Raw genomic sequence first — 12,621 nt, 5'->3', positions numbered from 1 at the left:
TTTATCGGTAAATATAAATACGAAATATTCAAGTTTTAAAATACAGTATGAACTTAACTTACATAAACAATATTCGTATTTTATTCCTTTGTGTACAAGAAGTCGAGTAAAGAAGAACGTACTGTTTTCTTATTCGATCTGCGAAGAACTGATTGTAGTATTATCAACTAAGTCTGCATTTGGATTTTTAAAAAAGTGAACTCAAGGTATATACTATTATGTAGCGACAAGTAGCGGTCACTTTTTGTACTAACAGAAAGGGTATTATGCACTGCATACTAAGAAATACTCTAAAGTGATCATTAAACTTACATCCATTTTAATAGAATAGCAATTTATTTCTTTACCATTTAAAGCAAAAATGTATACTAATAATATTATATTTAGTCTAAATTTGATAAATTTAGTATGTCTGAAAACAAAGAAAAGAATAGAGAGAAAACTCATAATCTCACATAATACTATTGTGTTTTAACACTACCTAACACAATATTAAGGAAAATTTTCCTAGGCGCCTGGGTTTCTTAAATGGACATTTGCGAATCTCTTAAATTCCCCAAACGTCTAAGTGATTGAGACGGTGACCACCAAATATCTCATCAAATCTCAAATCTTCAATTTTCTACCAAAGGAGTGTTTGCTCCAGTACTCATTCCTATATACAGGGTGTTGAAAAAAGTTACGGCCAAACTTCAGAAGCATGTAGTACTCATCAAAAAGTTTTGTAGATTTATGTAAATTATATACATGTTAAAAATTTCATCGTGACACGAAGTCCCATAATATGATTCCTCATCCGTGCTTTTGTTATTAATTGAAAATTTTTGAAATAGAACATACAATTTTATATGTTTAGATATTTTAAATTTAGATTTTTAGTAATTATTATACGAAAAAAACTAATTTTTGTAGACATTATAAAAATGTTTTGATTTCCCTATATCAATATTCTGTAAGTTTATGTCATTATAACTATAATTTAGTAATTGGATATTTCATATATTAAGAATATATGGATCATTTAACTGATTCAATAAATGTGATTTTTTTTACAAATGAGTATCCAAGTTTAAATAAAAGCGGGAGTTATATTACAAAAGATATGCAAAATGATATTGCTATCTATTAACTATATTTTCAGGTCATTCGTGGTTGTAAAATGTTTTTCGATTCGTGGTATAAGTTACTTTGTATAGAATGGTATTTTTGTATATAAATTGGCTACTATTCATATGATGATTAATTATTACATGGCTTATGTACAATTTTATATAATTGTATGAAGATGTACAAACTTTTTGTAACACCAGTTACAAAACGGATATTACCGCATGGTTTTTTGTTTACATCGAAGCAGCAAGGAATTGTGCAGCGTTCAATGCGGTTGTGTTCCTTCTGTAATTTCTATCACCGCAAAATGTTAAAATGTATGTTTAATACTATGTTGAGTTTTATAAACAAATTTATATTTCTTAAGAATATGTTTAAAATTTATATTCTTAGTTACAATGACATTATTAATATTATAAAGGATTATTTTTTTACTTAAACATTGCACAGTGTTTGTTTTCCTTTTTTAACAATCTTTACATACATAATTTTTGACATATGTGATATATATTTGTTTACAAACTAACAGATATTATTTTACACATATTCCTTGTTTTGATTATGAAATATAAATTTACATTTACATTCATGTTTTACTTATTTTGAAGTATCATATAAAATTATTTAATTTATAGTTGTGAAACATGACCAATTTTGTACAAGTAGTACAACAGCAAATATATTAGATCATTCTCCAATAAAAAAAAAAGTTAAAAAGAGAACTAAAAAGTATACTGAACTGTTAACAGGTAAACTTTTATATTGAAAGTTTTGCATAAATAAGGTAAAACTTAATTTTCTATATTATATTCTTTTTGTTGTAGTAACAAATGAAAAAGCTAGTAATAAAGGGACTAAAGTACAAACATTACCAGTATCTGATGTATCCATGTTTGTGGAGCAATCTGATATAAATAATGCATATGATATTAAAGGTCCTATAATTAATGAAAACTTTGATTCACAAAATATAATGGAGGATTACCATGTTTTTTGTGATAATGGAATTAATTTGAATATTGTAAGTATATAATTTCTGTTTTCTTCTTTTCAAATACGATAAATTGTTTTATTAATTCATTTGAAATGTTAAATTAATAACTTAAAAAAAATAGTAGTACTGTAAAATTTAAATATCAGTAAGGGAAAATTGATTATTTCAAGTATTTGATGTCAATACAAAATTTCTTGTGAATGTAAATAATTTATTTTTAAATATGTTACCTCTTGACTTGCTTATAAGGAGTCATTTATAAAAAATGTATGCAAATTTGTGTTAGTTGTGCATTAAAATGATATTAGATAAAAAAACATCTTTTAGCTAAAAATATATTTGTAAAAGTTTGTTTTATATGACTATGCTATATAAGTATATTACTATATAACTTCATGATGTAATTATTTAAACATAATATGATTTTATATTTACTTATTGTATATTTATAATACAACAGGGAAAAAATTTAGATATAATATCTAAAGATGAAATAAAACATTGTGAGAAATTTCCTGATAATGAAAAAGTTTTTTGAAAGTAATAAATCAATAAGAAATAAAAGATTAAATAACATATCGGAATCAAATGTGTAAGTATAATAAATATAAGTATAATATGCAGATTAAGAAGCATAATTGAACCATCTCCCCTTCTGCCACCTTGCTTCTTCAAGTGAAAAAGTATATTCTTTGCTATACTTGATAATTTATGTTATTGCTTGTTTACTAATAGAAAAAAGAACTATAAGATTATACATAAAAATAATGAAGGTAACTTTAAAATCTTGTAAAAAAATACAAACAAATTTAACATAGCTATCTTGAAGATTTTTCAGAATTGTATAATCTATAATGAAAAAAATGTTAATTGGTTTACTAATACTGATAATAATAGATGTTATTGTGTGATATTGTTCATCTTGTATAATAATATATATATATCATAAAATTTGGAGTGTATGTAGATTAAGTTTTAACTTTTCAATATATTAGTATGGAAGCTTTACACATTCTTTGGTTCTTAAACAATTAAATAAAACTTGTATTAATATAATATTTTTTTGGCATGATATAAATTTTTATTTTAATTGTATTAAAATCAGATTATTTTTCTGGTTTTAAAAGATATGAAATAAGTGCACTATAGAAAAATATAATAGAATTTTTACAATTTAAAATCTTTATGATATAGTCTTTTAATTTTATTAATTTATTCTTCATGTACGTATAGTTATTGAATATTTATTATTATTTTAATAAATTTTGGTTAGTATCTCATTTTCTAATTTTAATTAATAATAATCTTTCATGAATAAACTATTTTTTAAAAATAGAATATTACCACAAAAAGAGATGGAATTACATAAAATATGGAATAAATACACTGAACAAAACTATACTGAAAATTTGTTAGCATGTATGCAAGTGTATTTAAGGTGTGGGTTGTTAACTAGAGCAGACCATACTCTAATGAAATATAGAAAAAGTTTTCAAAATAAACAGGCATATTGTGATCAACATATTGAACTTTATAATGTACTTTTGGAAGCTTATGCTTTTAAGAGAAAAATTGGAAAAGTTTTAGAGTTATATGATCTAATTAAAAAAGACTCGTTAACACCAACACCACAAACTTATACCTACATATTTGATGCTTTAGGAAGAGAGACTACAAATAATAACAGAATTGGTAATTTTATAAATAGTTATATAAGTTATATAACATAACATAATATAATATAAATATATATATATTTATTTTGCATTGTAGCATTATTGGAAAAATTAAATAGTGAAATGAATAGTTATAATATATCTTTTTCTGACATCTTTAATAAATCATGTTTGAAAAATGATCAGAGAAAAAATGTATTGAAACTAATTAAAATATTAATGCCACATTTTGAGCCATCTTATACACAGAAGTGTACTAAATATAAATGTCAACTTTTAAGTACAATTCCACTGAAGAATAATTATGAAAGTCCAGTAAAAGGACTATTGACTATTGAAGAATTAAAAAAGCTTTTTGAAGTTCAGTTTGAAAATGAATGTACTATTGAGGTGCAGATACCAAGTATTGAAGCAGATGAGAAAAATTTAAATACTACTTCGACATCGGTAAGATATCGTATAATATTTTATTGTTTAATATTTCAATATAATTTTACTTTCTTCAACAGTAGTTTAAGCGTTAAGTGGTATACTGTGCGATCGCGCTTCTGCTTTTTAGTGTAAAAAATTGCTGTTACATCTCTAAAGTAGGTCCATTGATGATACATTCCAAGGAAAACAATAAATTGTTGAATACTATATTAAGATTTGTTGCAAACTAATTGACACTTAATGTTAAGTATTGGATAAATAATAATCAAAATAGTTGTGTAATCACTGTTAAACACTTTATCATATGAAATAATAGAAGTGTTACCACACTCATTGGCACTTTGTGGATGTATTTCTGCAACCACCTATTATGTACACTTAAATGATTAAAATTTACATTTTCTTTATATAAACCTTAAAAGTTTGATACCACAATAATTGTTTTTTCTTTTTCATTAGGAGGAAAATATTAACAAAGTAGAAAGCTATTGGAAAAAGGCAGCATTAGCAGCTTTTGAAAGGAACCTAAAGTGTTTAAAGCAAAAGGAGTGCCAATTTCATAACAATTTAATGGTTCTACACCCATTTTTAGAAGTTTTGGATAAGGAATACTATATAAATGCTATATTGCGAGAAATTAGACAGATAGCTAGAGGTTTAGAAAATTATAGTTCATCTCTTAAAGGATTATATATCAATTTAGGAAAATACATACATAGAAAATATGAAGTACGAAATAAAATTGAAACTAATAAATGTACTGGAGTATTGGATAATATAGTTAGTGTCTACTTAAAGTATCTTGATTGGTACCAACACCCTGAAAATGTGACACATTTAAGTAATACGAATAATCGTACCATATGGCAATATTATGAACATGAAAAAGTAAAAAATGGTGCACCTTTACATACCATACCTTTACGTTGGCCTATGGATACAATTATAAATGTTGGAAAATTTTTATATAATATTATATTAAACGACATAATACTTCAATCTGATATTTTAAAAGGACAAGATTTAAAATGTTCTATTCCTGCATTTTATACATTATTTAGAAACAGTGGAACTTATTTGTCAGAGCAGGTTCGTTTATAAGGCAAATTAAATATTACATAAATACCTTTTTAATACATGAAATTAATTTTTATGTTATAGATTAAGCCTCATCCTTTTGTGTCAAAGTTATATAAAGAATCACATATAAAAAGTATAACATTTGATTCACTTGAATTACCTTCTCATAGTCCACCACGTCCATGGGTATCAATATATTCAGGAGGATATCTCATAACAAAAACAGATTTTATAAGAATTCCAGATCATACTGTAAGTTTGCAATTATTATTTAGTTAAGTATCTATGTAACATAATGGAAAATAATCTATTTAATATTATCACATTTTTGTGCTTTCCATTTTAGTTATATTTTTCTCTAGCACATTGCTAGAATAAAATTTTCTTTTTCTAAATTAAAAATTGTATGTGTTAATATGTTCAAAAGTATATTTAAATAAATAAATTTTTTTTAATGACAATAATATTAGATGAATCATCTTGCACAATTTTAATATTAAAATACCTTATGTTTAAATTTTTTTCAGAATGGTTCATGGCGTAAGCTTCAAAAAGCATCATCAGTACAACTATTTCCTGTAATTGATTCATTAAATCAACTTAGTTCTATCCCATGGAGAATTAATACTGTTATACTCGACATTGTAATTAAGGTAATTTTAATATTAAAATAAGTTTTTAATAAGTATTACTAGTAACAAATGTGAAGTAGCATTTATGTATTTACTAATTTTAATGTATATACATTTTTGCAATTAGATTTTTAAAAGTGGTGGTTCTATAGAATTAAATGTTCCTCAATCAATTTCTGTATTATCTCAACCATCTCCTATAAGTAAAAATGCTACTGCAGAAGAAAAACAGAAAGCAGCAATAGCATGGGCTCGATATAAGCAACAAAAGTTTGACATGTATTCTCTGTGGTGTGATGCTCTATACAAGCTATCAATTGCTAATCATGTATGTATTTTCATTCTTTCAAACAGCATTTTCATATACTTACTTTGTTGTAAATAAATGAATAGAGTATGTGTACGTTTAATGAAATAATAATTAAACTAAAATTACTGGTATAAAATATTAGACTACAAAATAGATTACAAAATCTATGAATTTTTACAGTTCTGTAATTATTTACATAATTTTATATACTTTACAATCTCGTATATTAGCTTTCTTTATTATTTTTAAAGTTCAGGAACAAAATATTTTGGCTGCCGCATAATTTGGATTTTAGAGGAAGAGTTTATCCAGTTCCTCCACATTTAAACCATTTATCATCTGACTTGGGTCGTTCTTTACTTTTATTTGCAAAAGGAAAACCCTTAGGGCCAAATGGATTAGATTGGTTAAAACTACATGTTATTAATTTAACTAACTTTAAGAAGGGAAGTTCAATTAAAGAACGTCTTAAATATGCAAATGAAAATATGGAAAATATATTGGATAGTGCTGCTAAACCTTTAACAGTAAGTTTTTATTTAGAATGACAATACTATGCTTTCTTTAATTTATTGAAAAACAAAATAAAGTTGTAAGATAAATTTATAATGATATTTTTATACCAAGAAGGAATATGTACAATCTTAAGAAAACAAATTTGAATGAATCTTTTTGTACTAGCAATACCATTAATGAACATTGTTGTGGTAAAGTAATAGGGTACACCTCCTAAGCAGTTTCAAAAATTTATAATATTGCAGTTAAAACTAAAACTAAAACTGTAACACTAACAATAAGTTGAAGCTACAGTTAAAAGCTCATTCAAATAGGTTTCCCTAAGGTCGTGCATGCACATTTCTTCTAAGTAAATGTATATGTATTCTTTCGTATCGAATATTCAAAATAATTTAAAACAGAATTGGCATTTATACTGTGAAGGGTAAAATGTGGTGGGCACAATCAGAAGAACCGTGGCAGACTTTAGCAGCGTGTATAGAAATAGCAAATGCATTAAAGACACCAAAGGTAGAAGAATATGTAAGTACGTTTCCAGTGCATCAAGATGGAAGTTGTAATGGACTTCAGCATTATGCAGCACTTGGCAGAGATCAAATTGGTGCAGAAAGTGTCAATTTATATTCATTTGATTCTCCACAAGATGTATATGTGACAGTTGCATCTGTTGTAAGTTTTGCTTTTTGTAGATATCAATATAAATCTTTTGTTAAGAAAAAAAATTGTATTACTTTTTAGGTTGAAAAGCAACGACAAATTGATGCAAAAAATAATATTAAAATTGCACAAGTACTAAAGGGATTTGTGAAAAGAAAAGTTATAAAACAAACTGTGATGACAACAGTATATGGTGTAACAAAATATGGAGCGAAACTTCAAATAGCAAAGCAATTGGAAGGTAAATATTTAATTTCAATTCTGTAGAATTAATTTATATATATTGGAAAATCTACAATCTGATTCACTGAACTATTATACATAAGAACTAATATATACACACATTATGTACTTATATATGTATATTCTATTTCACTGTTTACAATTTTGTATAGATACAGTAAACTTTCCTATGGAACACGTTTGGTCTGCCAGTATATATTTAGCTGATCGTACATTTTATAGTTTAAGAACAATGTTCAAAAGTGCAAGAGAAATTCAAGATTGGCTTACAGCGTGTGCTCGAATTATTTCTTCCATTTTTTATGAAAATGTAGAATGGATTACTCCATTGGGTCTTCCTATTGTACAACCTTATACTAAACAAAAATTTCATAAAAATTTTATCAAAAACACTGAGTTAGTAAAAGTATTCAATTTCACAATTACGTATATATAAAATTAATTTTATAATATTAAAAAATAAAATATTTTGGTAAAGAATGTAATTTTTACCTGTAGGAAACCTGATACAATGAAACAGAGAAATGCCTTTCCACCAAACTTTATACATTCTCTGGATTCCACTCATATGATGCTTACTAGTTTACATTGTAATAAAGAAAATGTTACCTTTGTCTCGGTACATGATTGCTTTTGGACTCATCCTTGTACTGTAGATACCATGAACAGAGTGAGTATAATATAAAATGAATATAGTTTAAAATTTTAAATGTTTTTCATACTTTATTATATGATATGATTATTATCTTTTATAGATATGCAGAGAACAATTTGTTGCTCTTCATTCTGAGCCTATTCTTGAAAATTTAGCTGATTTTTTTGTAAACCGTTACGTACAAATTTATGAGTAAGTAATATTTATGAAACATTATACATTTTTATTTTTATATGTTAAATGATTTTAAATATAATTTTTAATGCTAATACCACAATATTAATGTTACCACAACGTAGTGTACACATTAAACTAAGTATAATATGATTATAGGAAACAACCAAGTAAACTGATTGATGTAAAAGAAGTACAAGAATTTTTAACGAGTGTACCATCAAAAGGCACTTTCGATATTAATAATGTTCTGTCATCTACATACTTTTTTAATTAAAATTAAATGAAGTTTTACAAATTTTATGCACATTAAAGATAAAAGTAAATTACATGTAACTTGTAAATATTTCACTTACATATTGTTTGATTCTTATTTTATATTGATTTTATCATATTTTAATACAGTAAATCCTCTCACATTGTCCTTCAGTTCGAAACCGAATTGAGACAGTTTCGGCAGACGGAGACTGTTTTTCCAGCCTCACAGCTCACCTTTGTAGTGCGCCAAACAAAGACAAATAAAAGTAGTGAAATGAAAGTTAAGGCAACTGAAAGATTTAAAAACCAGCATACTAAATGCTATAATAAGGATGATGCTTAAACTTTTTTATTTTTAACTTTTTCTGTATGAAAAAGTTTATAACACATTGATGAGATTGTTCTGATCAGAATGAGACCAAGCATGATATAATTATGACTACATTTACTTATTAATACTTATTGAATAGCTCATTTCATTTTATTATCACTTTGAATGAATTACAAAAACGGTTTGCTAGAAAAATACATGAAATATCTCTACACATTATCCGTTGAATGTATAAGCTGTGCCTAGATAATGTGGAGGCACAGCATACACTTAACGAATTGTGTGGAGACACAGCTTACATTTGACGGACAATGTGGGAAAAGGGGTTACATTCCAAAGACAATGTAAGTACATAGAGGGATATTTTATGTATTTTTCTGGCATCACGTTTTTGTAATTTATCAGAAGCTTGTTGCGAAGACATAAGACTACATATGTACAGAATAAAAATTACACATTTCAGCTCAACAAAATTTTCAGAAGTTTCAAAAATTTTATCAGTTTTTTTCATTTTTCACAACTTTTCTCTTATTTTTGAGCCAAATGACTTTTTCATTCCTTGAAACGTGTAGAATCATATTGTAAATGAATTTTTCTTTGGTGATGAGTACCGAAATTTGTGTATTTTTAACATTGTACTTTAGCCACACATGCCAAGTGCAACGAACTTAAGTCACACGTGTTAAAAAAAAAAGATGATACCGATTCTTCTGTTGCGTACTTTGCGGTAGTCACGGGAAAAGGGATAGTGGGTTGGTGCCCATAGTGCTCGCTGTGGTGCGGGAATATTCAAATAAAACTTGGAAGATTTTTCATTGCAACTAGTACTTCTATATTTTACAACTGTTCAAGACCTTTTAAGATTAACGAAGCTTCAAGACTCGAGATACAGAATTGGAATGAATGACTTTGGAAATTTTTGGACGCGAGGTCTCTCTTCTTGTTCTTCTCCCAAAATCTGGATCCTCCCTTGCTGGTCCTCCTTCCAGATCCTGGTGGTCCAATCGAGAGACAGTTTCCACCCCATAGATCGACGCTTCTTCTCCCACACGTACTCCACCCCCAATCTTTCGTTAATGGATGGTGGTAGCAGCGCTTCGTTGGTAGTGGTGGAACGCAACGCCGATGTAACCGCCAACGTAATGTGCACATGCAAGGGAAAGTGTGCACGTAGCGATTTGCGCGAGAACTAGCCTTTGACAATTATTTATAGCATTCTTAGAGTTCTAGCTACTTGACACGACTGGATATCGTTGAGATATAAAACGTTGAGAAAACCTACTTACGTGGCTTAAACTTAACTCTCGAGTAGTTACGGTTCTTGAATAAAATCTTTCGACTACAATAACAAAGCATTTCCATTCCCGAGTTCTAACTTTCCATCGCAGTACCACTCATCTAACCCTTAGACGATTTCCAGATACAGTCTATCTTTTGAGACATACATTATTGACAATTCAAATTGCGCTCCAGCTGTCGCGTCGATCTCTAGATTAAGACCACCCTAAAGCTATATTCACGAGCACGCGTGCGAGTGATTAAAGCTACGTTCACGCAATAGCGTAACACTTCCAAACAGAGAGCTCTGCGTGTGTGACATTTGTAGGGACTTTATTGCGGCAAAAACGTCGTGTACGTTTTTCCCTAAATTAGACTCCCGACATGTCATCTGTATGTCGTGGGATACCTGCGCTTTTGTTACGGCGATTTCCTTTTTTTCTCAGTGAGACGCCGATGAGTTTAGTATTACTTTTTGTGTTTTTTTTTTTATACTTTTTATGTGTTTTGTGAATCATACATTTATATTTTTTGTTGTAAAACTTAAGCCATTTTTATTCCGTCTGCCCGCCATATTTTGAACACACGTGACTTGTAATGCTATACATTTGATTTTTGACTGTGGTATTGTGCGGTTTGTAAGATTTTTTAGTGTTGTGCATCTTATTTTGTAAAATTCAATTAACTGTTTAAATATAGTTTTGTTACCAGTATTATTAATCATTAGTGATAAGTGTCATTATTAGAGATACTAGTACATACATATTAGTAACATAATAGGTGACAGCTATTAATATCGTTATTAGTAATAGTTTTGTTTCAATATACATTAAAATAGTATGGCGACTAAGAAAAAATATATTGTTTTAAATATACAGCAACGCCTGGAAGTTCTGAAAGATCTGCAAGAAGCATTATTATCGGTTTCAAAAATTGGAAGAAAATATGGCGTTGATGTCAAAACAGTTCAACGAATCAAAAAAAATGCTGCAAAAATTAATACCTTTGCAGATAAAAATATGTATGAGAAAAAACGACGAAAAATAGTAGAACCGGTGTATGACGAACTGGGCAAACATTTATTAGCATGGTTTGCAGAAAGAAGGACACTTAGTGACCGTGTAACAGACGCCTTAATGTTAAAGAAAGCCAGGGAATTAAAAGAAAATTTGCCATCGTGTTCGCGTTTCAAAGTGAGCCGTGGGTGGTTGTCAAAATTTAAAAAACGCCATGGCATACGTTTAGCGTGTAAGGAAAAAGCTAGTGCTGACCAAGATGTTGCAAACACATTTATAGATGATTTTAAAAAATTAATACAAGAAAAAAATATAAATTTAGAAAACATTTATAATATGGATGAAAGTGGGCTCCTATGGAAGGCTCTTCCAACAAAAACACTTGCAGAAGATGAAGCAAGAAACATTAGCGGTTATAAACTTCGAAAGGACAGAATTACCATTGGATTATGTACAAATGCATTAGGCACACATAAAATTATGCCACTAGTAATATACAAATATAAAAGCCCAAGGGCTTTGAAACATGAAGTTTCCTTGCCTGTCATTTTTAAATCACAAATGAATGCTTGGATGGACCGGACATTATTTTTAGATTGGTTTGAAAACCATTTCAAACCGTCTGTACAGGAGTATCAAGATCAAAAACAAACATTTGGTAAAGTATTTTTGCTATTAGATAATTGTGAAAGCCATAAAGTTTCATCAGCAGTACAGGAAGATGAGCATTTTAAAATTATATATTTACCACCCAACGCAACTTTTATTCAGCCAATGGATCAGGGAATCATAGAAGAAACAAAAAAAATTTTCCGCCACAAAATGTTACAGCGTGTTCTAACATATGATAACGGAGTAATTGAATTTTATAAGGACTACACATTAAAAAATTGCATTGATATTTTATCCAAATCGTGGTTGGAAATTACACAGAGTAATATTAGAAATGCATGGAACAAAATTATTGGGCCTGTTACTCCTTCAAATGACGTGAAATGTAAAACAGAAATTCAACTTGATTGGGAAGACATGATAAGTGTTATCACAGGAGAGGAATGTACACAGCAACATGTTACAGAATTTTTATCTGTTTGTGGAGAAGCAGAAAGAAAACATGAAGAGGAACAAATCAAAGAAGAAACTGTTTCTGAAGAAGAACCCCCAGAAGAACCACATGAAATTATTTATCAAGAGCATAATAACGAAATTGTGAGAAACGAGTTATGTAGAATATTTGAACAATTAATATTTTACAGTGC

The 12,621-nt window shown here is 28.1% G+C and overlaps 3 protein-coding genes across 3 annotated transcripts in view; 2 read left to right on the top strand and 1 right to left on the bottom strand.

The window, feature by feature from the left end:
• Positions 1 to 82, bottom strand: part of LOC108573612 (paramyosin) — a 4,506-nt gene extending 4,424 nt beyond the window's left edge. Inside the window, exon 1 of the mRNA XM_017936076.1 lies at positions 63 to 82. The gene's annotated coding sequence lies outside the window, so the exon portion shown is untranslated. The remainder of the gene's footprint in view (positions 1 to 62) is intronic.
• A 1,150-nt stretch (positions 83 to 1,232) lies between these two features.
• On the top strand, positions 1,233 to 8,756 carry LOC108573611 (DNA-directed RNA polymerase, mitochondrial). Its single transcript, XM_017936075.1, has 17 exons — positions 1,233 to 1,427; positions 1,746 to 1,859; positions 1,935 to 2,131; positions 3,299 to 3,327; positions 3,441 to 3,796; positions 3,878 to 4,237; positions 4,691 to 5,301; positions 5,374 to 5,544; positions 5,820 to 5,945; positions 6,052 to 6,252; positions 6,486 to 6,761; positions 7,174 to 7,419; positions 7,489 to 7,648; positions 7,803 to 8,046; positions 8,149 to 8,320; positions 8,406 to 8,497; positions 8,639 to 8,756. The coding sequence occupies exons 1-17, from the start codon at positions 1,280 to 1,282 to the stop codon at positions 8,754 to 8,756; spliced, it is 3,621 nt and encodes a 1,206-aa protein (XP_017791564.1). The 5' UTR covers positions 1,233 to 1,279.
• A 2,609-nt stretch (positions 8,757 to 11,365) lies between these two features.
• Positions 11,366 to 12,621, top strand: part of LOC108573610 (tigger transposable element-derived protein 2-like) — a 1,735-nt gene continuing 479 nt past the window's right edge. The window contains exon 1 of the mRNA XM_017936074.1: positions 11,366 to 12,587. Coding sequence (XP_017791563.1) covers positions 11,366 to 12,587 — 1,222 coding nt within the window. The remainder of the gene's footprint in view (positions 12,588 to 12,621) is intronic.

This window comes from Habropoda laboriosa, unplaced genomic scaffold (assembly GCF_001263275.1).
Source record: "Habropoda laboriosa isolate 0110345459 unplaced genomic scaffold, ASM126327v1 scaffold128, whole genome shotgun sequence".
NCBI lineage: Eukaryota > Metazoa > Arthropoda > Insecta > Hymenoptera > Apidae > Habropoda > Habropoda laboriosa.
Note: the sequence above shows the minus strand (reverse complement) of the source record. Positions and strands in the feature narration are given on the sequence as shown.